Source organism: Dipteris shenzhenensis, chromosome 9 (assembly GCF_047967505.1).
Source record: "Dipteris shenzhenensis isolate YYH24624 ecotype China chromosome 9, Dip_SZ_1.0, whole genome shotgun sequence".
NCBI classification, from domain to species: Eukaryota; Viridiplantae; Streptophyta; class Polypodiopsida; order Gleicheniales; family Dipteridaceae; genus Dipteris; species Dipteris shenzhenensis.
The window spans coordinates 52451919-52478225 of record NC_141604.1 but is presented as its reverse complement, the minus strand read 5'-3'; the positions used below and the strand labels follow the sequence as shown (position 1 = coordinate 52478225).

Here is a 26307-nt window from a genome sequence, read left to right as displayed (position 1 = left end):
TCAGCAGGTCCTTTTCTGGTAAGCTCTCTTTTGGTCTTCAGTTTGCCAGTCGTGTCAATAGAACAGCGAGCTTAATCTCAGATGTGCTAGACTCCGTTGGCCATATGTCAATGCTCCGAACGGTACCTCCAGTATTAGATGGACAATCCCATCTAACTCTCAATCTATGCCTGTACTCACTTTTGTGTTGCTTCTTTGTCTGTCTAATCTTAACCCTATATATCTCTTACCTTAGATGTGAGCGTGGAATCTTTAATATGCAAACTTACACATACAACTGTTTTGAAATTTCTGGCACGCGCCAAATTGCATAGCTTGTGGCTATTTTTGTTATATCTTCTTGTAGGCATAAAAGAGGTGGAGAAGTGGCAAAACATAGCTTCCTAGAAGATTTGATAGTAGCTTCGGTAGACAATAAAAGGGTGGCAAATGAAATTGTATAACAAGTTTGTTAGCAATGTCTCGCAGTAGTGTAATGCTTATGCACGAGCTCTAGAATGGCTTTTCTAAGCCCCCCATGCCACAAAACCCCCCGGCCCCGCCCCCCCTCCCAAATTTCCCATCTTTTTATCTTTCCCTCCTCCTCTCTCTGATTCTCTTTCTCAAGTTTTGCTGATCCCACCAGATGCCCCTTAAGTAGTTCCGTTCCCTATAAACCATGAGGTGCTTCCTATGAACATTAATAGTAAATACCCTATCTTGTTTCCTTGTTTTGAAGACCATCTGGCTTCTCTCGTCAGCATTTGGTGCATGATAAGGTGCTCTTTTTGATGAGCTCCAATGGTGTGTTTCTCATCGACGCTTGGATGAACTTAGGGCTCCATTGAAAACTCTATGCATGAATTGTTTGTATGTGCAGCAAACATCTACTCTGGTACGCACCTTGAAAAATATGCTTACAAGTGGATATGCACATGAATATGATATCAGTGGGTTCACAGATCCATTTCTTCAAATCAGAGTGCTGAGACTGCTTCAGCTTGTGGGGCATAATGATCCCAACACAAGTGATGCTATGAGTGATATTCTTGCTCAGGTATTCCTTCTCTCTCTCTCTCTCTCTCTCTCTTTCTTTCTTTTCTCATATGATTCAGACTTGCTTCCTTTTGATGGCATGATAAACAAATGGAGTAATAAGTTTATGTCTAGATGCTTTGACTTTGTACTTGATGAATATGGCTAAACAGGAACGTCCATGTAGACAGGTGAATAGGACGTCATGAAAGATGCACACTTGTCATATGGATGGCATCTTTTCTCTCTTGTAGATAGATTGTTACGTTTATTGCTCAGCCTAGATCAGTAGTTTAAATGAGCTGATACACAAAGAACTCAGGAGCTTTCAACCTAGTTATCAACCTGCAGGCTTAGATCCATAACATGTGACTCTGTAAAGGCAGGGGCAAAGCCGCTACAAGTGATAGGAGTGTGCATGTCAATTCTATGTTTGAGTGAGGTAAAAATTTTGAGTTTTTCTCAGCAGATGCCCACTTGAAGAATGCCCAAGGCATGTATGAAGATTGCATGTGTCGTATATGCTTCTCTAGATATTCATCTTTTGTTCATTTCATTCTCCTGTCTAGCAGCTTTGGCTGAGTCTTCTCGCAATGCTTTATCTGGGTTTGTTTGTAATGTCTAGATATGGAAAATTGCATGGGAAGGCTAAAGTTTGCTGTAACTCGATACATATGTGACTCTTTAATTGCAAAAGAACCGGCTTGCTGTGGTATTAGTATGTCAAATCAATGTCATCTAGTTACATCTGCTAACTTCTTGCAATCTCTTAATGCAGGTGGCTACAAATACTGAATCAAACAAGAATGCAGGCAATGCTATACTTTATGAATGTGTCCAGACTATCATGGGCATAGAATCTACGAGTGGGCTGCGTGTGCTTGCCATCAACATTCTTGGTCGTTTCCTATCAAATCGTGACAACAACATCAGGTGACTGACATTTTGTTTTCTTACGATGCCCAACAGTTGTGTTCTCTCGATTACTGCTTCTAGCAGCCTTCTTGTCATGCTTTCACATTTCATTTTAAGGGGGACAGTAGAGCAGATGTTGGCCTGGAGAATTATAATTCTGACATTCAGAAAGGCAAATTCTTTAGATGGGTATAATTTCAAACATTTGCATGCTGGCCATGTAGAATGAGATCTACAAAAGTTTAAAATTTGGTACTGTAGGCAGCATGCCCTTCTATGACACGATTGGCTACAGGCTGGCAGCAGCTTATGTACTTGGGTTTAAACTTGGGTCTCTCGGGCCAATTTTATGGTAAGGTGCTGTGGTGTACTGCTATGGTATCTTTGATAGATCATAGCCAATCATCACATAGAGGGCTGTGCCGACTTCCTCAACCAACCTAAGTCCTTGGGAGTTACAAGCGAATCTATGTGCATATTCCCAATATAGCAATATTTGTTATGTCAATATAATTTGAGGTGTGACTTTGCAGACCATTTAGATAATTTCATTCTCGAGAGGTGTCATTAGCTTAATCAGGATGGCTAGCTCTGGGTGAGGTGGAAATTATTGCTTATTTTTTTCTCAAGTTAGGAAGCATTAGCTGTGGTGTTGAAACCCTCTCTTCTGCAGGTATGTTGCACTGAATATGCTTCTCAGGGTTGTAGCAGTGGATACCCAAGCTGTCCAGAGACATAGAACCACTATCGTAGAGTGTGTGAAGGTAAGGTAGCTTATTTTTGTGTGCTTATGATTTCTTGTATTTTATTAGCGTAAATGTTGATCCTTGTTCTCTCTATGGGATGAAGATGGCTCCTTCCTGTTCTTGGAGAAGCTAGCACAGTGGTTACCACCTATCCCTCGTGTATACAGATCTTACCAGATTGGTTTTCTCTGATTTTCATTAGACATTTCACTTCCAACATTATCTCAGCAAGTTGACCTGATAGGATGTTGGCATCAGAGGTTCACTTTCATGTTGACATATTCCAGATGTTAGATTTATTTTATATTTGTGAACATGATATTATGTGTATAGATTTCCTTGTTGCAGGACTGTACATGTTTCACGGGGGGCATCACCAATTTGAGTTCAAAGGATCCTTTTACATTCATTGGCGGACATTGAACAATGTTTGATTTGCTAGTGCATGCAGTGGGGGGGCTGAAGGATCAGAACTGTACAGAGGTTTGGGAGTCACATATAGACTCAACACATTGGTTGGACACCTACCATATCCAGATCACCCTCCTATCGACATGCATACTAAATTGAAAGGGCCAATGAACACTTCATATGCCAGCATCTTTCAGTGGCTTGGAGGGACCCTTGGCGCTGATGGGGGCGATATGAAGTGTATGAGGCAAAGTTAAGACTATTAGTGTATGGTGTGGGGTTGATAAAGTGAAATCTTATTAACAGTACCATTCTAGATATCCTTACTTGGTCTAGAGAAAGAAAGTGTGGGAGGCTTTCATTAAGAAAAAGTGTAGTAGTAGGATTTCTTTAAGGAAAAGCTTTGAGATCTCTAGCTCAAGTTATGAGCCTTAGAAGCATGGTCAGCCTTAAGTCCCTCCCCCCCCTCCCAAACCCCTTCTCTCTCGAAATAGACTTCTATTAGGTACTAAAGAAACAGCTGAGAGAAGAAACTAAAGGCATAGATAGATTAAAACCGGTAATTTTGTAAACCCAGTGTCCACAATGTTGAATCGAAATTGGCATGTTCATGATTTAAAATTGCAATGATAAATATGAATCTAGGGACTAGGCAAGTCATATTCATGTACCATAGATGATGCTAGCAACCACATCACATGTGCAATCATCAATGATTCATGAACCACTCACATTGCGCAGGCAGCAGCTCACTGTTGCATTGTCAAGAACTTCAAAAGTTCTTACATAATAAACCATAAATGGTAAAACATGTCATAAAGTTTAACACAAATCAAAGTAGCCAGCCCTTAAGACTCAACTAAGAGTAGAGCCTTGTAGCCCTGAGCATACACTCGTTACCTAGGACTTACTAACCTGGTGACAAGAATCTTGAAAGTGCAACATACTTAGTCACTAGTCAAACTAACCAGTATACTAATCTAGTGTGTAGACTCTCTAGTTAGACGTTAGTAGTTTCCACATAGTAGAGGCTAATTAGTCACTCCTCTTTAGACAAGGCCACCATGGCTGCCTGCTCGCTGATGTTCTCATCCTCCTCGCTTTCTGTGGAAGCATCCTCATCAAAAGGTGGAGCCTCCTCCATTTGCTGGTGGGATGCGCCTTCTTGTGCGTGGTCCTATCTGTATAACCTGCTTGTACAGCTGCACATATGGCATCTCAGTTATGTTGGGAGTCTTGTCTCTATCCACCTTATTTGGGTTTACCTACATTAAACATATTTGAAAGTCAAGGGGCAGCAATTGATTCTTTGAAACAATTTGAAGCGTGCAATGTGATACTAATAACTATGTGAAAACTGAATTAGGAACTTGAAATTTCAAGGTTGCAACCTTTAAGTCTAGCTGCAAACACCAATCCCTCTAACTGAGGTGTGGTGAGATGGTTCTCTTCTTTGGAATAATGCCCATGTTCACAAGCTGCAACAGTTTAGTTCTCATAGCCACACTCCTTAATTTAGTGATTGCTACTCGATAATTGGTGGACCAAGACACAGGAGCAATCTGAGTGTCTGTGCTTATGGTAGTTCCCCTACCAAATGTCAAGCTAGAGTTTTGAAACTAGCAACTCATCCTCTAGTTGTCTCACAAGTGCGTTGTTATTCTTTGAAATGAGATCTACGTATGTGTTTCATCCACTGCCGAACTCGTCATTAATGTATCGCTCCTCAGGTCTCCATAAAGGGGACTTCTGAAAATAATTCCACCGTCCCTCCCATATATGTTTTATTCCATCTAGCCTGAAAAAAAATTAAACAGCATTTAGGTTTCCTTCACCTTCCCAATTTCTAACATAATGGCAAATGCTCATGAATTAAGAGATTTGTTGTTTTAATATTACATGTACTCATAATTTAGCTTACGTCTCTGCACTCAATGTTATGTTGTTGTTAAGGCTTCTACCATTCCCGTCCATGAACTCATACACTAAGCCAAGAGTAGAGGCCACAGCCTCTCTAGAATGATGCACATGTATGCAAAGTGGATGTTTGAGGAGTGTAGTAACTGCAAGTCACTTGTGGCTCTATAGTTAGCCAACTCTTTTGGCTTCTTTGTCACATAATGAATAATAGAGGAGTTAGTGTCCATATGGGTATATTCAATAAATAAATCCAAGCAATGGGCTGCAGATGGGGTCCGGACAATAGATTAAAACTCTTCCTCCATCATTTTACCCACGATTGTTTGCATTGTCTGTCACAACCTGTATCACATTGTAGGGCATGCTAGGGTTAGCAGTAGTCATTTAAATGGGCCCAGTTAACTTTAAATGGGGGTCCCATTCATTGTTAATACTTTGGTATTCTCTTGTACTTATAATTACAGAGATCATGTAGACCACGCCCTCTGCCACAGCGAGAGACAAAACTCAGTTACAAGACATTTGCACGTCTCATCCGAGAGCCACCATGGCACCTGGATACGTATTTGGAGCACTAGCTTTGCATGCTTGAGCTCTGAGATTTGAGATTATTAGCTTAGCTTAGTACTCAGCAAGGGCCTTAGCGAGCCCTTTGCTTCAGCCCATAATGGCTCGTATGAGTTACTTTCTTTGATTGTACTTTGTCTCATAGGCCCGTGAGGTCTTCCAAAGACATTAATACAACTCTCTCTCTCTCTCTCTCTCTCTCTCTCTCTCTCTCTCTGTGTCACTCACACACACACACACACACTTTTTTTTTTGGGGGGGGGGTGAAAGCTTTGAATCCTTTACATTACAAAGTAGCTATCCCAAAACTGGGAACCTAAGAAAATTTCCGTGTAGGACAAATATACATCATAGTCTATGTAGTGAGTTTGCAAACAATCAATGAGTGATTGCTGAAAAGAACGACGAGAGAAAACAAAAGGAGAAAACATAGGATCACCAAAGACTCTATGGTTTCTATCTGTCCAGACAGTCTAGAGTGCTCAGTAGTGAACCCAGGTAAAGAACAACTCAAAATCCGGCCGTTGAGGATATATCCCAAAAAGCTAGAAAAGCTTCTCGAAAGAAGTGTGAGGAAATCTCAGTCGCAATCTTTGCCGAAGGATGCCCAAGAAGTCACGTGTCTCGGAGCAGTGCCAAAAAATATGAGACACAGACTCCCTCGGAGCCAAACATCGATGACCACACACAAACACACACACACACACACACACACACACACATTTCATACAGCTCTCTTTCTTACCTTTATCCTTCCTAAGACCTAGTCTTAACTTGACTCTCTCCTAAGGCCCACCAACGAGATGCTACTTGGAGGCCACGTTAATATTGTGGCTCCTATGGCACCATAGGCACGAAGAGGATGACTCGCAACTACTTTAGAATTGGAATTTGGTGGAGATGTGCAGCCAATGAAGGCACATTTGGAGGGTGTCTCAACCAAAGGTGTTGAGATATGCAAGCAAGTACCACTTGAAGTGGCTCAAACCTTTGCATTTGCAGCAGCTCAGGGAGATGACACTAATGACCTTCAGCCAACATGTAGAAGCGAGATGAGGTAGGACGAGGACGCCTTTGCAAAAGTTAACATTCAGCCTAAAGAGATTAAGGATATTTGTAGAGGATGCCGTGCAAGTTTCAAGTAGTTGATGAAGTACTACCAGTGACGTGTTAAAGATCATAACCTTGGTCTTGCCAAGGTTTACAGTGATGTCTTTCTTTTTGCAAAATATCTCTAGAGCCTCTAGGTATCTCTATAGGCTTGCCGTTGAAGAGGAGATGAGGACTATGTCATCTGCATATAGCAGTATCTGAATTATTAGGTCAGCAAGCAAAGATTGCTCTCCCTCTTAGGCGATCAATGAAAGTCGTGATCTCATCAATGTAGAGCCTAGAGAGTGTTAGTGAGAGAAGGTGTCCTTGTTTCACTCTGATTGTGTTCTCAATCTAAGTTAACAAGCCTCCAGGGACTCTCCCTTTGATTGACTCATATAGGCTCATCACTGCCCAGATCATGTCCTCTGGGGTTTGCATCTTCTGGAGTCTTTTAATCATGTGGGCCCGTGGGACTGTGTCAAAGGCCTTGCAAAAGTCTACAAAGCAAGCGTAGACTTTCTGGGATCTCGATCTCACCTCCTCGATGATGGCTCACAGGGTGAATCTATGGTCAAGAGTGAAATGCTTCCTCCGAAACCAACCTGGCCCAAAGCTCGCTGCACATGTGTCTCTGTGTAAGAGCTGATTTCTTACCCTATGGATTATGGGAATTACTGTACCCTCATGATTGGCCACACTCTGGCCAAGATTTATGGATCAGTATTAGAGAGGGTGCTCAGAAGTCACACAAAGGGTCAGGGCCAGTGGGCACTAGGACATGTAGGATTCTGGAGGCATCATTCTACCGTAGGCCACATCTTCACCTTGAGGGCTATCATTGAGGAGGCGAGGTCTAGGAGATGCAGATTCCAGAGACACTAATCGGGGGGGTGATGAGCCTATATGAGTCAGTCAGAGGCAGAGTTCGTGCCCTAGGTGGTCTATTAGATTGGGTCAATAGTACAATTGGAGTGAAGCAGGGTTGCCCCCTCTCACCGACCCTTTTCGGGCTTTACATCGATGAGATCAGTTCTTTCATTGACTGCCTAAGAGGTGAGGGATCATTACTGGTCGATCTCATGATACAGATATTGCTATACGTTGATGACATAGTCCTTATCTCATCTTCAGCGGAGGGGCTACAAAGATATCTGGATGCCCTAGAGGTGTTCTGCAGAGAGAGAGAGCCCGACAGTCAACCTTGGTTATTGTTTTTAACACCTCACATGCAATGCTCCATCGACTCTGCTTCACTTATCGTGACAGGCCAGTGGAGATAGTGCAGTCCTACAAGTATTTGGGAGCAGTCTTCTCATGCCCCCTTTTCACTACGACCTACGCAGCCCAGGCACGACTCATGGAGACGGAGTGATCTGGCCCGGCTAGAGAGACAGTGTTTCCAGGCACACTTCCAGGATCCATCGACAAAGTGCTGGCTCTTCGACACGCTAGTGCGACCAACGGCCATGTATGCAGCACCCTTCTAGGGATGTGATGTATTGATAGTAGAGTGGAGAAGATTTTAGCGCCTACAGGTGACTATGGGGGCTAGGATGATCCGGAGTAAGCCCTGAGTTCCACATGAGATAGTACAGGAAGAGTTGGCCATGACACCACTACAGATTGATGCCATCTTCCAGACAGTGACATTCATTCATAGAGTCTGGGACTTACCCCACTAGAGATTATTGAGGCTGGCTCTAGAGTCATCCAGAAGACTAGCTGAGAGCGGAGCGGACACATGGTATGCTGCATATCCATATGGTTTGCGAGACACGTGATTCAGATGGACAGGCTTCCCCCCTTTCAGTATAGTATGGATGTACCCCCTGAGTCGATCCCATGAGATGAGATTAACCATAGATCTTCTCCAGCTCCACACATCTCGGACTTGGGGGGGAGATCATGAGCTCCCCACCAAGACCCAACACCATGAGCGGTCACATGGTATGCACGCATATCCACATGGTTTGCCAAACACGAGATTTAGATGGATAGGCTTCCCCCCTTTCGGTATGGATGCACCCCCTGAGTTGATCCCACGAGATGAGATTAACCGTATTATACGGTTAGATCTCCTCTAGCTCCACACATCTCGGACATGAGCTCCCCACCAAGACCTAGTTCTACCGTGACCACTTCTTTAGAGTATTGGAGGAGGGATTCATCATCAGATCCCAGTATCTCGAGGACAGAGGAGTCTCACATGCATTGAGGATCGCCATTGCACAGATGTGGTTTTCATCCCATCTGTTCAAGATTGAGACAGGGAGAGCAGCTCGTAAACCTAGAGAGCATCGGATCTGCATGCCTTGCACATTGGGAGTGATTGAGGCAAAGGAGCATTTTCTATGTGCTTGCCCAGCCTACTATGAGATTAGGAGACGATACCACTACCTCTATTACGGTGGGAGCAGCTTCGGTCCACTATCACGACTAATCCACTTCCATGACCAGGTCTGCATTGTATCTGTGTGAGGTGCGCAGACAATAGAGACTCTGCTACGATAGATCAGAGAGCCGCAGAAGGCAATCGGACCACAGGATACAGAGGCTGACCACACACGGCAGGGTGTTACATATTTTTATGCATTTGAGTCAACTCCAGGACACAGTGGAATAGAGGAGGAGCTAGCTGATATGCGGGCAGTCTAGATTACCGAGAGAGGGATGCAAAGGCCACCTGCGATGCCACCTGTGATATGGAGAGCGACTAGAGCACATTCTATTGAGGTTTGGCCTATCACAACTTTTCTCAGAGGAGACCGTTCGAGACGAGGGGTCACTCTGGATATAGCTCAATGGGTTTAGAGATCGAGGAGACTATGTCCCCCCCGCCACAGCATGAGACAGCTCGACAGATGCAAGCCGAGATATCTTCACTGCTCATAGACGAGCCACCATAGTATTGGGTTTCGGCTTTAGAGTCGTAGCTCTCAATCTATGTTGTGTTCTCGATTTTGCTTGAGCTACTGAGCTCTTTATATGATTTTATTTCAGCATAGTACTCAGCAAGGGTCTTAGCGCGCCCTTTGCTCCAGCCCGCGTTTTCAGTATTTCCTTTTGGTGTACTTTGCATTTTGTCCCATAGGCCCGTGAGGCCTCTCAAGGACGTTAATATGTCTTTCTTTCTTTCTTTCTTTCTTTCTCTCTCTCTCTCTCTCTCTCTCTCTATATATATATATATATATATATATATATTTGAGACTAAGAGTCTTTTGGTTTGGATTTAAACTCTTTGATTAGTGCTATGCCTTCACGGTAGACTGCCCATTTCCCATCCTTGCTAGCAATCCTGACTTTAGCTAATTCCGTTGCCTTATTTTTCAAGAGCTCGTGTAAGTTCCTCAGCTATCCATATCTTGGTCCCTTTCAACTCGTAAGATTGTCAAAGAAGCTTGATCCGTAAATCTTGTGACTTAAGTGTAAGGTTAGCATGTCCTCTGGAGTGTCGGATATTAGTTGCTCCGTCGTCGTCATCATCATCATCATCATCATTATCATCATCAATCTTCCATTCAATATTAGGCGTGGCTGCTTTGACATGTGCTAAAGTCTCACTGAAAGAGTCATCATCTTTGAACCATCTTTCAGGAAGCCCCCCCACTCTAACCTTCAATGCATTATCGTGTCTGGCTTCGTGTTCTTTGATCTCTTCCTAGATATCAGTCTTGTTTGCCTTTGTGTTGAACTCCTCAATCACTTCTTTCTTGATTGATTGTACTTCAGTATAAACCATATCTTTGACCGTAGAGACTAGTTGAGGAGTAGGAGGAGAATTCTTACATGAGTTCACAACCTCAGCAATTACTGCCTGCTTACCAGGTCCCTCTAGAGCTTGAAGTCGGGCTTTTACTTCTGCCAGCTTAAGCCTTAACTCTTTGACTGCTTGCTGCAAATAATAAATCTGTTCATGTTGCCCAATGATGGGTCGTTTGGACACTTGTTGGTAATTGCATGCATACGGAGAGGGTGTCATGGCTGCACTGTAGAGTACAGAGTCCTGATAGTTGAGGCTGATGGAGTTGAGGGGGATTTGGAGGAGAGGGTAGGTCATTCCATTTGGCTATTTCTGTAGAACCCCCTAGCTGAACCTAACCACCGGGTTGGGGGTTTAGCCAACTCGGGATTAGAGAACCTAGGAGCTTGCTGCGAGGTGAGCAAGGAGGCAGCAGAGAACAAGTGATCAACGAGGGACTGTGAGAGATGTGAAGGAGCTGCTGTTGGCGGCGGTTCTGCTGCTGGTGGCGCTGTTGGCTGGTTGCTAGCGGCGCGGTGCAACTAGCTAGCTGGCTAACTAGCTACATTGCTAGCTACAGCTAGAGAGAGAGAGAGAGAGAGAGAGAGAGAGAGAGAGAGTTTATTAAAGTCTTCGGAAGACCAACGGGTCTATGAGAGAGAGAGAGATGCCTTGACTTTGGCAGTTTTCTCTAAGGAGAGCTGAGCTAGACCGGACCTCGATTGCGAGGGCTTTGGTCACTCTGTGTCGTGTGTGGTCTCTACATCTTTGGCTCGGTAGCGTCGCGTTGTTTCTCCTTGCTGATACACACTGTCCTCATGTTAGCTAGCTCCTTCTTCTCCACCCCACTATGTACTAGAGCCAACTCAAATGCATAGAAGTCTGTGACATCTCGTTGTGCTTGGTTAGCTCAACCTCTTGCAGCGCGGTCACCTCTTGCTGCTGTTGGATATGTCTCAATAGTTCCTCTCCGTGCCATCGCATCTTATTCAGATAGAGCCTTCAGATCCCGATCGTGGAAGTGGATCAATTGTGAGATTAGACCAAACGCATGCCCCTCCTGATAGACTCAGTGGTATCATTCCCGGACCTCAAAGTAGTTTGGGCAGGCACACAAGAATTGATCCTTTGTCTTTACCTCCCCAAGCGTGCATGGCCTACAGATCCATTGTTCTCTGGGTGTGCTTGTATGCTCTCCTTGTCTCAATCCTCAATTGATGGGACGAGACTCGTATCTGCTCAATGGCAATCCTCAATTGTCAAGTGCACGGATTGGTATCTGACGTGTACTAGGTACACAGAACTAGCTCAGGTTAGCCTGGGGAGGCTTAGAGCTAGGCAGGCTTGATTCTCGGGTTGAGTGGCAAGGGTACGAACTATTTATAGGTCTTCGCTATTTTTGGCGCCGGGGCCCGAGTCTATAAAAGAGGCCCAGGGGGTTCAGTTCTCAGTGTGCAGTTGGGAGCAAGTCTCGTTCCCAGGTGCTAGGTCTGATCCTGGATTGTGTCGCGGACGCGCGCCTGCATCTTAGCGTAGCCCAAGGCCCAGTGGCAGATCCAGGGCTTCACGGCGCCACCTGGTGGTATGGGACACCAGGCTGGTTTGGATCTGATTGGGAGTTCGTGCCGGTAGCTGAGCTCGTGGCTCGGGGGGACATCTTCTGATTCGGGATCACATCCCGTAGATGTCACGGTTGGGTGGTGAGCAGCCTGCTCAGTTCTGATGTTGTGTGTGGTTATTTTGCAGATCAGGGGTTTCAGGAGTGCTGGGATGTGTCAGTTGGTATCAGAGCATATGTCATGTGCACGGATTGGTATCTGACGTGTACTAGGTACACAGAACTAGCTCAGGTTAGCCTGGGGAGGCTTAGAGCTAGGCAGGCTTGATTCTCGGGTTGAGTGGCAAGGGTACGAACTATTTATAGGTCTAAGATGCGTGCATTACAGATTCCAGGTAATAAATGGGAAAGTATTTCCATGGATTTTATTACTGGTTTACCTCGAACGCGCAAGGGTCATGACTCTATTTGGGTCATAGTCGACCGTTTGACAAAAATGGCTAGATTCTTACCTACAAGAACAACTATTTCAGCTGTTCAGTTGGCTCACGAGTTTGTGGACCACTTGTTCAAGCTGTATGGTTTGCCATCTGACATAGTCAGTGACAGGGACTCAAAGTTTACAAGTAACTTCTGGACACTTGTATTTGAGAAGTTGGAAACTACTCTAAGTATGAGTTCCTCGGATCATGCACAATCCGATGGCAGTACAGAGAAGGTCAACCAGTTGGTTGAAGACATGCTTCGGGCATATGTATCTAAGAGACAGTCTTCATGGGAAGATTATCTACCCATGATTGAATTTGCTTACAACAGTGCAAAGCATTCTAGTACAGGTTATAGTCCTTTTATGCTTATGTACGGGTTTCAACCTAAGTCACCAGTTATGGTTGGATTAAAAGGGATTCAAAATGATGCTGCTAAGAACTTCTTGCAAGACATGCAGGAAATGTTGCAGTTTGCCAAGGAGTCTATTAGAAGTGCCCAAGATCGGGACAGATTTTATGCTAATAGACATCGTTCACCTAGAGAGTTCTATGAAGGAACGATGGTATATTTGAGAATTCCTAAGGAATCCAAGAGCCTAAGTACTGGTTTGGTTCCGAAATTATCCCCCAGATACTGTGGTCCTTTCAAGGTCATTAAAAGAATTGGACCAGTTGCATATCGACTAGAATTGCCTCCTGATGTTAAAGTACATCCAGTCTTTCATGTCAGTAGACTGAAAGAAGTATTGGGTGCAGATGATCAAATTGTTTCTCCTCATGAGATTATAGAAGTTACAGATTTAACTTTTATTCCTCACGAACCTGAATCTATTCTTGAATTCCGTGAAAGACAGATTCGAAATCGTACTATCACGAAATACAAGATTAAGTGGAAGGATCGTGTTGAGGAGGATGCAACATGGGAGACATTACAAAACCTCCAAAGAACATTTCCGGATTTCTTAGCGAACTCAGGAGTGAGTTCTTAGAGGAGGGGGAGTATGTCATGTGCACGGATTGGTATCTGACGTGTACTAGGTACACAGAACTAGCTCAGGTTAGCCTGGGGAGGCTTAGAGCTAGGCAGGCTTGATTCTCGGGTTGAGTGGCAAGGGTACGAACTATTTATAGGTCTTCGCTATTTTTGGCGCCGGGGCCCGAGTCTATAAAAGAGGCCCAGGGGGTTCAGTTCTCAGTGTGCAGTTGGAAGCAAGTCTCGTTCCTAGGTGCTAGGTCTGATCCTGGATTGTGTCGCGGACGCGCGCCTGCATCTTAGCGTAGCCCAAGGCCCAGTGGCAGAACCAGGGCTTCACAGCGCCACCTGGTGGTATGGGACACCAGGCTGGTTTGGATCTGATTGGGAGTTCGTGCCGGTAGCTCAGCTCGTGGCTCGGGGGGACATCTTCTGATTCGGGATCACATCCCGTAGATGTCACGGTTGGGTGGTGAGCAGCCTGCTCAGTTCTGATGTTGTGTGTGGTTATTTTGCAGATCAGGGGTTTCAGGAGTGCTGGGATGTGTCATCAATGCATGCGAGACTCCTCTGTGCTTTAGTTAATGGGGTTTGATGACGAGTCCATCCTTTGATACTCTCAAGAAGTAGTCATGATAGAATCGGATCTTTGGTGAACAACTCCTTGTCTCCCCTTCCCTCCCCAAGTCTGTGTCGTATGGGGATGGAGGAGATCTAATCTTATGATACGGTTAATCTCATCTCGTGGGATCAACTTGTGCGCATGCACGTTGTATTGAAAGTAGGGGAGCCGGTCCATGTGAATGCCCTGACTGGCAAACCATGTGGATATGCGTGCATGCCATGCTGTGCTGACCCTACTCTCTACTGACCTGGATACCTAGTGCCAGCCTCAACAGTCTAGGCCCAAACTTCGTGGATGAATGTCACTGTTTGAAAGATGGCATCAATCTGGAGTGGTGTCATGATGAACTCTGCCCATACTATTTGATAGGGGACTCAGGGCTTACTCCGAATCATCCTAGATCCGGAGTACTGCATGTGAGGTGTTGAAAATCATAACCTTGATCTTCCCCGTGGTTAATTGTCAAGTTTCTCTCTTTGCAAAACATCTATAGGGCCTTCAGGTGTCTCTGCAGTCCCTCTGCTGAAGATGATGAGGATCGTGTCATCCGTATCTCTGCAGCCCCTCTGTTGAAGATGATATGAGGACTATCTCGTCCGTGTATGGCATCAATCTGGAGTGGTGTCATGATGAACTCTGCCTATACTATTTGATAGGGGACTCAGGGCTCCGAATCATCCTAGATCCGGAGTACTGCGTGTGAGGTGTTGAAAATCATAACCTTGATCTTCCCTGAGGTTAATTGTCAAGTTTCTCTCTTTGCAAAACATCTATGGGGCCTTCAGGTGTCTCTGCAGTCCCTCTGTTGAAGATGATGAGGATCATGTCATCCGTGTCTCTGGAGCTCCTCTGTTGAAGATGATATGAGGACTATCTCGTTAGAGCTTACTTCGAATCATCCTAGATCCGGAGTATTGCATGTGAGGTGTTGAAAATCATAGCCTTGATCTTCCCCGAGGTTAATTGTCAAGTTTCTCTCTTTGCAAAACATCTATAGGGCCTTCAGGTGTCTTTGTAGTCCCTTTGCTGAAGATGATGAGGATCATGTCATCCGTGTCTCTGCAGCTCCTCTGTTGAAGATGATATGAGGACTATGTCATTCGTGTATAGCAGTATCTATATCATCAAATCAGCCAGCTGTGATTCCTCACCTCCTAGGAGGTCAATAAAGGATGTGATCTCGTCAATGTAGAGTCCGAAGAGTGTTGGTGAAAGGGACATCCCTGCTTCACTCCGATCGTGCTGTCAACCCAATCTGATAGGCCTCCTGGGGCACAGACTCTCCCTCTGGCGGACTTGCATAGGCTCATCACCCCCTAAAGCATAACCTCTAGAATTTGCATCTCTTGAAGTCTCTTGCTCATACAAGATCGTGGGATAGTGTCAAAGGCCTTTCAGAACTCTACAAAGCAAACGTAAACTTTCTGGGATCTCAACCTCGCCTCCTCGATGATGGTGAAGATGTATTCTAGGGTGGAGTGCTATCTCTGGAACCCTGCTTGTGTCCTAGAGAATGCTGGCGCTGTGCCTCTGCGTAGCTTCTAATCTCCCTCTCTTATATCGACCCATATATCTTGGCCAAAGTGTGGCCAATCATAAGAGTGCTGTAGTTCCTAGTGTCCATGTGATCCCTTGCTTTGTTGTCGGCACAATGGTGGAAGTACTTTAAGCAGGTGGGATGCCATGGCATACAACGTGGTTGAACATCTGCAATAAAATCGGGGCTAGGACCTCCTGCCCATGCACAAAGTGCTCAATCCATAGACCCTCATGATCCTGAGCTCTGTGGCTATGGAGCTAACAAAGTGTAGTTTGTACATTCTGTGCAGTGAATAAATGACCAGTATTGGGCATGGACACAGAAGACATATCGGGTAGTGCCTGCATCGGGATGTGATAGAGTGAGCTGGCATATGTGTGCTAGACATATTGGATCTATGATGGGAGTAGGCGGCTTCCCCTCAAATAGAAGCCCCCACCCAATGGTAGGATCTCCCTCTTGAAATGATTGTATCACCTCATCCATCTTGTGTGTGAGGAAAGCCCGCCTTTTACGACGTGTCAATTGCCGTGAGATCCACTCGGCCTTTTGGTGTCGTTAGCTGGCCCAAGGCTCACTCACTCACTCACTCACTCACTCACTCATATGAGAGAGAGAGAGAGAGAGAGAGAGAGAGAGAGAGTATATTAATGTCCACGCGAGACCAATAGGTTTGTGGGACAATGATAAACTTTGTGATACAGTCGTTCATGGAGGGCATAGGGCTGCTCCCAAGAAGTGCATAAAGCAACTCTGATTATAAGAAGGTACCTACATTGTAGTCTGAAAATGATGATAGTAAGTGGCGACACATTAGTTTAAGAGTGAGGGTCTTTTGGTTTGGATTTGAATTCTTGGAGGAGGGTTTGTTTCAAAAGAGAGTTTGTTTGAGTATGCTTGTGCTTTCTAAGTTAGAAATGTCTTTTTGCCTCTTTGTAGAAACGATTCATAAGTGTAAAGGGCCATTTAGCTTTTTATGTTTTAAATAAGAGAGAGAGAGAGAGAGAGAGAGAGAGAGAGAGAGAGAGAGAGAGAGTTTCTAGTTTTTTGGAAGATTTTGTTTCTTGACTCGCTTGTTTATTTTTGCTTAGTCACTTGCTTCGTTTCTTCTTTATTTCTTGTTTTCATTCTCTTTTGTTTATTTGACGTATTTTAATTTTTAGTAAGCACTGGGTTGCCCAAGAGACTCCGCGGGTCTTTAGAAACCCAGTATAGCTGCTTATGCTTGGGCACTGATGACGACATAAGTGTTGCTTTGCTTGCTAAGTATGTCTTCCTTTTGCTTTTCATAAAAGTTTTTGTTTACCTCTTTTTTCTTCTCTTTCATTTTCTCTTTTATTTTCTTTGTAGATTTTTGATCTTTAGAACAACAAAAATTCTAAATTTGTATGATTGGACTTATTCTAGTCTTACAAAGGTATATATATATCTTGGAGGAGGGCCACACCCTCATGATATGCTACCCATTTTCCATCCTTTATAGCAGCCTTGACCTTGGCTAATTCCATTGCCTTTTGGTTTAGTTGAGCTCGTGTGAGTTCTTCGGCTATCCACATCTTTGTACTTTTAAGCTTGCGAGATTGCTTCTTTGAACACATAGATTTGGTCTACCAGACCTGCCGTCTGCAACCTTAGCTCTCATACTTCTTGCTGCAGATAGGAAATCTGGTTTTTGGGGCCTGGTTAAGGTCCCCTTGTTGGTATGTCCTTGCATAGGGAGAGGCTGTTGAGGCTGCAACTCTAGAGTACACGATTTTGTTGGCTGGAGTTGAGCTTGGAGGAGAAGAAGCAGGAGAAGGGGATGTTGAGGAGCGTGTCTGCTCCATATTGACCTTATCTAAGTGCACCCCCTAGCTGAGGCTAAACCCGGAGGTTGGGTGGGGGTTCAGCCCAACGCGGGGTGGGTGAGATGAAGAAAAAGGAGTTGTGACTGTGTACCTTTGTAGGCTTCAAGGGAGGGGGCTGCGGGGGAGTGCACGAGGGTGTTGTGAGAGTTTGCATTTATATCTTGGAAGGGATTTGTATTGTGTCTCTACTCCCAGGAAGGGAAGTTAGTTGTCAGTATTCGCTGCAATATATTTGGCATTCATGGCCCAAAACAATCCCAATGATGTTTTTGGTGTCCTCACACAGGAAGATAAGTTGGATGGTACTAATTACTCTTTATGGAGTTTTATAGTACGCAATCTTTTAGTTGGCAAACGTTTGTGGGATAATGTCACTTGGGATGAGACAAGACTAGAGAATGTGGTTGCACCTGCCACTCCTCCTCAACAAGGTGGAGGAAGAGGTAGAGGACAAGCAAAGGGTGCAGGACAAGCACTAGGTGCAGTTGTTACTCCCACACAGGAGGAGAAGAGATGGGATTCTCGTGATGCACAAGCACTATTTGCGATTTCCCTTTCTGTTAAGAGGTTTATTAGTCCACATATTCGGTCATGCAGGACCTCTAAGGCGGCTTGGGATATTCTTGAGAGGATGTTTGCAACCCGCAATGATGCAAGAGTTTCATTCCTGAAGATACTAATATGGATGAAATGTGTGAGCACCTCACCAAACTTTAGGATTTGCGAGAGCAATTGTTGAATATTGATGAGATCATTCCAGATTCAGAGATGGTTACTACCACTTTGAGTTCTCTTCCCGAGTCGTATCTTGGTTTTCACACCTCATTGAACTTTTCTTTGAGGGGGGGTGGCAACCCTCTCAGCTTTCATGAGTTCATAGGGCTTTTTTTTGCAGAAGAGCAGACACGGAAAAATATGGCCACACGTGTAGGTGAACATGCCATTTTTTCCAAGTTCAAGCCAAGGGCAAAAGGTAAGCAGCATACAAATAAGGCTGCAAAACAGTCTAAGGCTGATTCTAGACAGCCTTCACAAAAGGCTAAGAGTGATGTAGAGAAGCCCAAGAAAAAGGGGAGATGTCATTATTGCAAAAAGCTAGGTCATTACATTGATGAATGCAGGAAAAGACTTGCCAAGGAGATGAAGAAAGATTCCGGTATGGTTGTCTTGGATACATCAGCCTCTCATGCACATGAAGGTGATGCTACAACCAATTTGGTGGAAGAGGAATATTGCCTTTTTGACTTGCAGTCATGATAGTAGTGTGGCTGTCCCTGATGTTACAGCCACCTTTGAGGAGGATGATTATGCTTTTTTGACTTGCAGTTATGACCCTTCTAAGGATGCATGCACTTTCAATGTCAATGAGACATTGAATTATTGGTATTTTGATAGTGGTGCCACCAAACATATCACTCGCAGGAACTGTTTGTTTGATTCTGTGCATCCACCACCCGCTGGAAAAAGGTGTCTTGTGCAAATGATTCTTCTTATTCAGTTCGTGGTATTGGTGAGATTGTGCTTACAGCCACAGATGGCACAAATTTCAGAATTCATGATGTGCTTTATGGGGCTGAGCTGCTATACTCCCCCATAGACTCTCAGTCTCTAATTGATGTTGATGATTTTGGTGTGCATTTTGTCCCATAGACCCGTGAGGTCTCCTGTGGATGTTAATATATCTTTCTTTCTTTCTTTCTTTCTTCTTAATAAAAGAGGATTTCAGGTTGTCTTTGAGGATGACAAGTGTGTAGTTCGAGGCAGAGAAGATGATTATGCCTTGAGACTATCTTGCACACTGTTTCGTGGTCTTTTTCAGCTTGATGTTTTTGAGAAAAGACTAGATCATGCACTCGCAGTTTATACTCCCATTGTTGCTATGCAGAATGCAGAGTAATGGCATGCTAGATATGGGCATATGAATTTGGGCAGTTTGATGACACTTCAACAGTTTCAAATGGTTGATGTTTTACCTCCTTTGGAGTCACCCCCGCCTCATACACGTGAAGGATGCATACTTGGCAAGATGCATAGGTTTCCCTTCAAGAAAGATGGTGCAGTAAGAGCTGTCCGTAAATTGCACCCATGAGGACTCCTGCCTTGGGTGGTTACTTATATTTTGTCACATTTATTGATGACTATTCAAGAAACACTTGGGTGTATGGTTTGAAGGCAAAATCTGATGTGTTTCTCCATTTTCGATTTTTTGTTGCCAAAGTTGAAAATGAGACAGGTTGCCAAAGTTGAAAATGAGACAGGGCTCAAGGTACAGACACTTCGCACAAACAGAGGAGGGGAGTATATTTCTCATACATTTAAGGCTTATTTGCTGGAAAAGGGCATTCATCATCAGCTTACAGTGAGGCTTACTTCTCAGCAGAATCCTTTAGTTGAGAGGAAAAATCGCACTCTCATGGAGATGGATAGATGCATGCTTATGAGCAAGAAATTGCCTCACAAATTTTGGCTTGAAGGTCTCATGTGTGCCAATTATGTCTTGAATCGTGCTCCCACGAAGGCTTTGAAAACTATGACACCATATGAAGCGTGGTATGGAAACGGGTTATTATTCCTCATATCCGGTCTTGCTAGACAGCCAAGCAACCATGGGATCAGCTTGCATCCTTGTATCAGGTGCGGAATGAGGCGAGGGTTGCCTATCTCCGCAAGTAGTTGAAAGACTTAAAGCTTGAAGAGGGTGGTAACATGGATGCCTATCTCACTAATGTGAAGGATTTGAAAGAGCAATTGGCCAACATTGATGAGATTATGCTTGATTCTCAGCTTGTTTCTAATACCCTTGATGGGTTGCCTGATTCTTATCAAGGCTTTGCTACTACATTGAGGTTGGTTGCAGGTGGCAATTCCAACCATTTCTCATTTGACCAGCTGGTTGCTCTTCTTCTTCAGGAGGGGCAAAATTGTGCAAATCGCAATGCTTCTATGGCTAGTGATCAAGCCTTTGCTGCCCAGCATAAAAACAAAGCAAAGGCAAGGTTTCAGCTGGTAAACCCCCTCATTTACATGCTGATCATTCACATGGTGCCTCTTCTTTAGGGGATAATAAAAAGAAGAAGAGATGTAACTATTATAGGAAACCTGGGCATGATAATTCTAAATGCAGGAAGCGGATTGCATCTGAAAAGAAGAAGAAAGAGTCTGGTCTTGCAGTATCTGGTTCTTCTAGTGCAGAAGAGCGACATGAGTCCACTAATTTTGCACAAGACCAGCATTGGGCTTTCTTGGTTACATGTCAGTATAATCCTGATGTTCATGATGCCTGCATGGTAGTTTCAGATGTTCATGATGCCTAGCTCTTTGATAGTGGTGCTAGCACGCACATCACTTCTTGTTGGAAGTTATTCAGCTCATTAGAGCATACATCTCAGGAGGGTAGTGTCACATGTGCCAATAATGCATCATATACGGTGAAAGGTATTGGGCAAGTTGCTCTTACTTCTGTCCTTGGTGGTGTTGTCACTCTAGAGAATGTGCTTTATGTTCTAGGCATACACAAGAACCTCATTTCTATTTCAGCCATAGCTACATGTGCCTTTCAGGTCCTTTTTAGTGGTGTTAGGTGTGCAGTGTATGATTCTACACATGCCTTTACCATGGTCTTGACTGGCACATCGACTAGAGGTCTTTATAGACTTGATGCCTATGACAGGTGTTTGGATGATGCCGCACTTGCAGATGCACATGCCTTTGCTCTTGATTCTACCATAGCAGGTACCCATTTGTGGCATGAGAGGTTTGGACACCTCAACTTTGGAGCTTTGGTGAAGTTATATAAGGATGGTATGGTTATTGATCTTCCCAAAATGCATATGCTTTCAAAACATGTTCGTGAACCATGTGATCTGTACTTGCAGATGCACATGCCTTTGCTCTTGAAGGCATCTTGATGTCTTGATACTTCCCAACGCGGGATCAAATTGCTGTGTAGTAGAAATCCCTATGCCAACCTAATAGCCCAAATATCTAAGAAACAGACGTCTTTGAACCCATATGAAGCCGAAATCCAAACACCAGCTAGGAGAGTTCTCATCAGTGACCCAAGAGACATTGGATTTATGCCAATTATTTGTGTCTTTATTGCAAGACGCAAAGTTATCATGAATGCTGTAAGGCTTTGAGGACAGACGTCCAAGTAGACTGCTGTGTTCTAACGTAGAGACTCATAGCCTTTGCCACAAATAAAAATAATAGGGGAGCTAATGGGCATTCCTATTGGACCGATTTGCTAATTTGATTCTCTTTCCTGTGGCACCCCTAATAACAATGTGATTGTGGGCTGATCTGTAAAGAGAGGACACCTCTGATCCATGAATCAGAGAAACCAAAATGCAGCAGGGTATCCTCCAAGAAACCCCAATTTAGTCTGTTAGCTTCCTCAAAGTTCAAGAGTAGAATAGCAGGAGCTTGGTTACTCTGTTTGGCGTATTCTGAGACCTCTCAAAATGCTGCACCCATGCACAAAGCTAGTTTGTGCATTATGGATAAGATTAGAGTATAATGCAGTCCTGAACCAAGGTGGTCAAAGGTGCACCAAGAGAGATTTCACCAACAATGGGACTGTCTGCCGTACCCTCAACCTGGGGCTTTTCTATCAGTCGTATCAAGTTTTGCAGTGAGGAGGGAAGCATAGTAATGTGAGGCAATATGCATGACAGTAAATGCCAACTGGATCTGCATGTAATATCTTGTCAATCAGTTGAGAAGCACTTTCTCTGCTATGTCTAGGACCGAGTAGAGAGAAGTGTTATTGATTCTTACCATCATCTGAACCCAGAAAGACTCCCATGCATGATAAGAAAGCTCAGCTCTACTCTCATAAGAGTCTGCTGGGGAGCCCTTGCTGCACCAAGGTGCTTGCAGACTCAGGCATGTGAGGGACTTTCTGTTCTTCCTTTTATAGGGCTGTCAACAGTCGACACATGACAACCTCTTGCTTAGGAATATTCTGTTGAGTGATAAAAACACTAACATGAGAGGGAGCTACTTCCATAGTACAAGGAGAACACAAAGCATCTGGCAAGTAAGAATCCCAAATCCTGCATAACTGTCATTGATAATAACTTTGCTGTATAGAAAGCATCGGCACTTTCAATGCTAGCGGATCGAGCATGAGTGTGAGGCTCAAAAAGAAAAATAATAACCGGATAGTGGTCAGAAGTAGATACTTGGGGGCAGTGCAAATAGTACCAAGTCTATCCATAGTCCAATCATCCACATAAAATCGGTCAATTGGGGCATGCATTCGCCTCAAGCATCTCATATTCAACGAATAAAACAGGTGCAACAGTGGCAAGGATGGAAAAGCATCTTCATATGTGACAATCTTTGCCTCTGAACTGAAAAATGAAAGCATCGTAGGAAGCCCTCTCAAGGGAAAGAATGCCTCCTTTCATTACTCCTCTTTTGTGTGTAGGCAACTCCACCATGCCAAAGTCCCTCCAATCATCTAGGATACAACATTAGGGGCCCAAGAGAGCAATTCCTTTTGAGTCAAGAATCTGAGCCTTTTGAAGTAGTATGTGATTCATCTGAGCCTTTTCCTCCTACATATTCATTGTTTCCAAATGTTGCCTTCCTGTAGGCTTTTGTTTTCAAACTATTGTTTTTGTGAGCTTGAGTGCTAATATATAGTGAGTGTCTGCAATTCTAAGATCTTAGCGTTAGTCAATCTACTTTAGGATTAGAGATTATGATGTATTATCAACCTGTATAGTGGGAACATTATAAGAAAGCTTCACATTGAACTTTTGTTGATATTGTTAACTAGGAAATGATTGCTTCTCAATTTTTCTCTTTGTAAAATTTAGATCTCAATCTTTTCAATTCTTTGCAAGGGCTTTAATTGAAGCTAAGTAATGAAGAAAGTTTGCTATGTTGTGTGTTGCTGCCTTTTTGGGATTTGGCTTTTGATAGTTTAGAATCATAAGCACATATATTTAAAAAATCGTCATGTGGTGCTCTTTTTGCTATTTTGGTTTGGACAGTTTGTGCATGTCAATTTGGTACTAGATTGCATGTACTGCCTTGATGCCAATGCTTTGATAATGTATTTCCTCGTGATAATGTATTTCCTCGTCTCTGTTTTTTTCCTACTGTAAAAAAGACCAGCAAGCTCTCTCTCTCTCTCTCTCTCTTCTTTTTGTTACCTTTGTTTTTTAAATGTACTTTAGTCATATGATAATATGTTATCCTAACCTTATGAAGGTGTGTTTTATTTTGACAAGGCTGCTTCTTATTTGAGATTGTGATGTGGAACTCTTGGTGCAGGATACAGATATATCTATTCGGAAAAGGGCTTTGGAACTAGTCTATGCATTGGTCAATAAAAATAATGTGAAGGCATTAACAAAGGAGCTGCTGGATGATCTGAAGACTAGTGACTCTGATTTTAAGGGTGTCCTGACCTCCAAGATCTGCTCTATTGTGGATAAGTAATTCTTCTGAGTGCTTTTTTAATGTATTATCATTCCAGGGATGGATGAGTGTGCAAGTGGATTAAGAAGAATAGGATAAAAAATAAGTAAATGCTGAAGTAGACAACATCAAACAATTAGACAAACAAACAAAATTAAAAAAACAAACAGTTAAATAATCAAAATACAAACGATAAAAGTATCGAATAAAGAATTGTGATTTCAAGATGCACAAGGTATGTTTTTCATTTATAACAGGGAGGCATTTGTATTAAACTAAATTGAATGCATTTAAGAGCTTGGTAATAAAATTTTCCAGGCCTTTTGTTCAATTTTCGAAGCAGCATTTCAAAATACATTGTGTGCTCTTTTCCTATGGCTGCAAAGAAGCAAGTCCATCCTATGTGATGGGATTGGATTTCACATCTAAATGCCTAACATGTTTATTATATTTGCGAATATATGCAAGATTTTTTGTCTCCTACAAGTTCTTTTTTTTACTGTGTTGTAGGTTTGCACCAGACAAAGTCTGGTATATAGATCAAATGATCAAAGTGATGGCAGAGGTATGCTCGTGCTCTCTTGCTTGCAAGGCGTTCCTGCTTTATTATGCATGATGAATTTGTTACGGTTACACCAGGACTCTGGATGTTTGGATAATTGGTTGTGCAGATCCAATAGTGCAAGTCAGGTGTTTCTTCCATTGTGCAGATCCATAAATTGCATCAAATCTATGTATATTGTGTTTTCTAAAGGAAGAGAGCTCCAAAAATAAGAGAAATATGGCTAGTAAATGAGGACTATCACCAGCTTAGCTCTCCGGATATCTAAATTAACTATAAGGATATTCCAGTGTGGGATCATGGAATGCACAATGAGCCCAATAAGGGCCTACTTGTCTTCCTGTTCATTTTTTAATTCCAGTATTGGCTGGTTCTAGCAATGACTTTCATGCTTATTGTTCATAATTGAATCTGTGTACTTGTTGAAAAATAGTCATCACTGGGTCCAAATCTGGCAGTAAATTGCAATGCCACATATTCCCATCAATCAATCTTAAATGCACTTTCTCATTGTCGACTTTCAACTGTATTATTCTTCACATGTCAAAAAACAAACAATAATGCCAGGCAGTTCCCTGGGCTGGTAGGGTCAATATCTGTCAATTAGTGATTGTTTTCTATTGATGCTTCATCGCATGCTTTCTTGTAGCGCCAGTGTTTCTGCCTTAATCTGGTGAAACTCTACACGTGCGAAGTGTTGCTCCTAATGGACCTAGTGCTCATGTCTGTGTTGATGAGGGTGTGCTGTACGGAAGCTATGTCTTTGCTTTTGTCCAGCCCAAAGGTTACAACATAAGGTTGATGAAGCAATTTCTCAAGCAAGGTAAACAGTCACATACCTTTTTAAGATACACACAAAGGATCCATGAACGAAATTTGTATGACATTAAGGACTTATATGCCATACCATTACCCTCACCTCAAGGATAATGTCATCACATTATAATTCTTCAAAGTCAAGGTATGCGAAGGTAAAGACATTCAAGCCCAAGGTAGTTTTGATATGCGTATCGTATAGGATTTCTTGTATGGTATAATATAGTATGTTCTGTACCATACAGTGCGCTTACCATGCGTGGATGTTTACCTACGCAGTTATCAAAACACCACTGTTTTTGGCATCTGCCACCTGCATCCTGCTGTCTCTCCTTCCCTCTCGTCTCCAAAGTCTCTCCAATCCCATCCCCTTCCTTTAGCTCTCTATCCCCATTTGCTGCTCTTGATCAGTCCATCGTTGACTTCTCTAGCCGCGGAGAAGTCCTCCTAGTGGGGGACTTCAACGCGAGGACAAGGGCCTGTCAGGTACCACTTCTTGACCTCAGAGATGATTCCACTCTACTGCTAGATATTGACCTTGAGGAGGCAGGTATGCTACGGGTTTCGGTTGACAGGCGAGGTCCATTCTCATCTTATAGGCAGGCCCTATTAGACCTCGGCAGGATACATGATCTCATTATCTATAATGGTCTTGACAGATGGCCCGCTTCAGGTGGTTTCACATGCTTTCCACATGGGGGGGCTCTAGTGTTGTTGATTACATCATGGGATCCCTTGTCTTCACATCTCGCATTACTGACTTCACTGTAGCACCTCCCCCCGAGGGGCTGATCATACATACCTTTTCTTTAGCATCTTCACCCCCCTTCGCATAGCACCTTCCACCCCACTTAGTTCTTACTCCACCTACCACGATATACGCTTTGATCGGGATCACTCACCTTCTTACTCTGGCCGTCTGTACATCTTGCTTATATTGACTTCATACCCCTTGTAGAGGATAATGCTGCCCTTGTCACCCGCTCACTACATGAGACTGCCATTCACACTTTCCCCAACACCACCCGCTCCACCCGTCCACCCCTCCTGGAACCG

At 43.6% G+C, this 26307-nt stretch overlaps 2 protein-coding genes across 3 annotated transcripts in view; both read left to right on the top strand.

The window, feature by feature from the left end:
- Positions 1 to 26307, top strand: part of LOC147898820 (AP-1 complex subunit gamma-2-like) — a 127047-nt gene that overhangs the window by 19229 nt on the left and 81511 nt on the right. For both annotated transcript variants that reach the window (XM_087378800.1, XM_087378801.1), the window contains exons 5-9: positions 860 to 1036; positions 1793 to 1947; positions 2603 to 2693; positions 23727 to 23890; positions 24384 to 24438. In XM_087378800.1, the coding sequence (XP_087234926.1) occupies positions 860 to 1036; positions 1793 to 1947; positions 2603 to 2693; positions 23727 to 23890; positions 24384 to 24438 (642 nt within the window). The remainder of the gene's footprint in view (positions 1 to 859; positions 1037 to 1792; positions 1948 to 2602; positions 2694 to 23726; positions 23891 to 24383; positions 24439 to 26307) is intronic.
- LOC147898821 (uncharacterized) lies at positions 17680 to 18695 on the top strand. Its single transcript, XM_087378826.1, has 2 exons — positions 17680 to 18075; positions 18156 to 18695. Exons 1-2 carry the CDS (start codon positions 17680 to 17682, stop codon positions 18693 to 18695), a joined length of 936 nt encoding a protein of 311 aa, XP_087234952.1.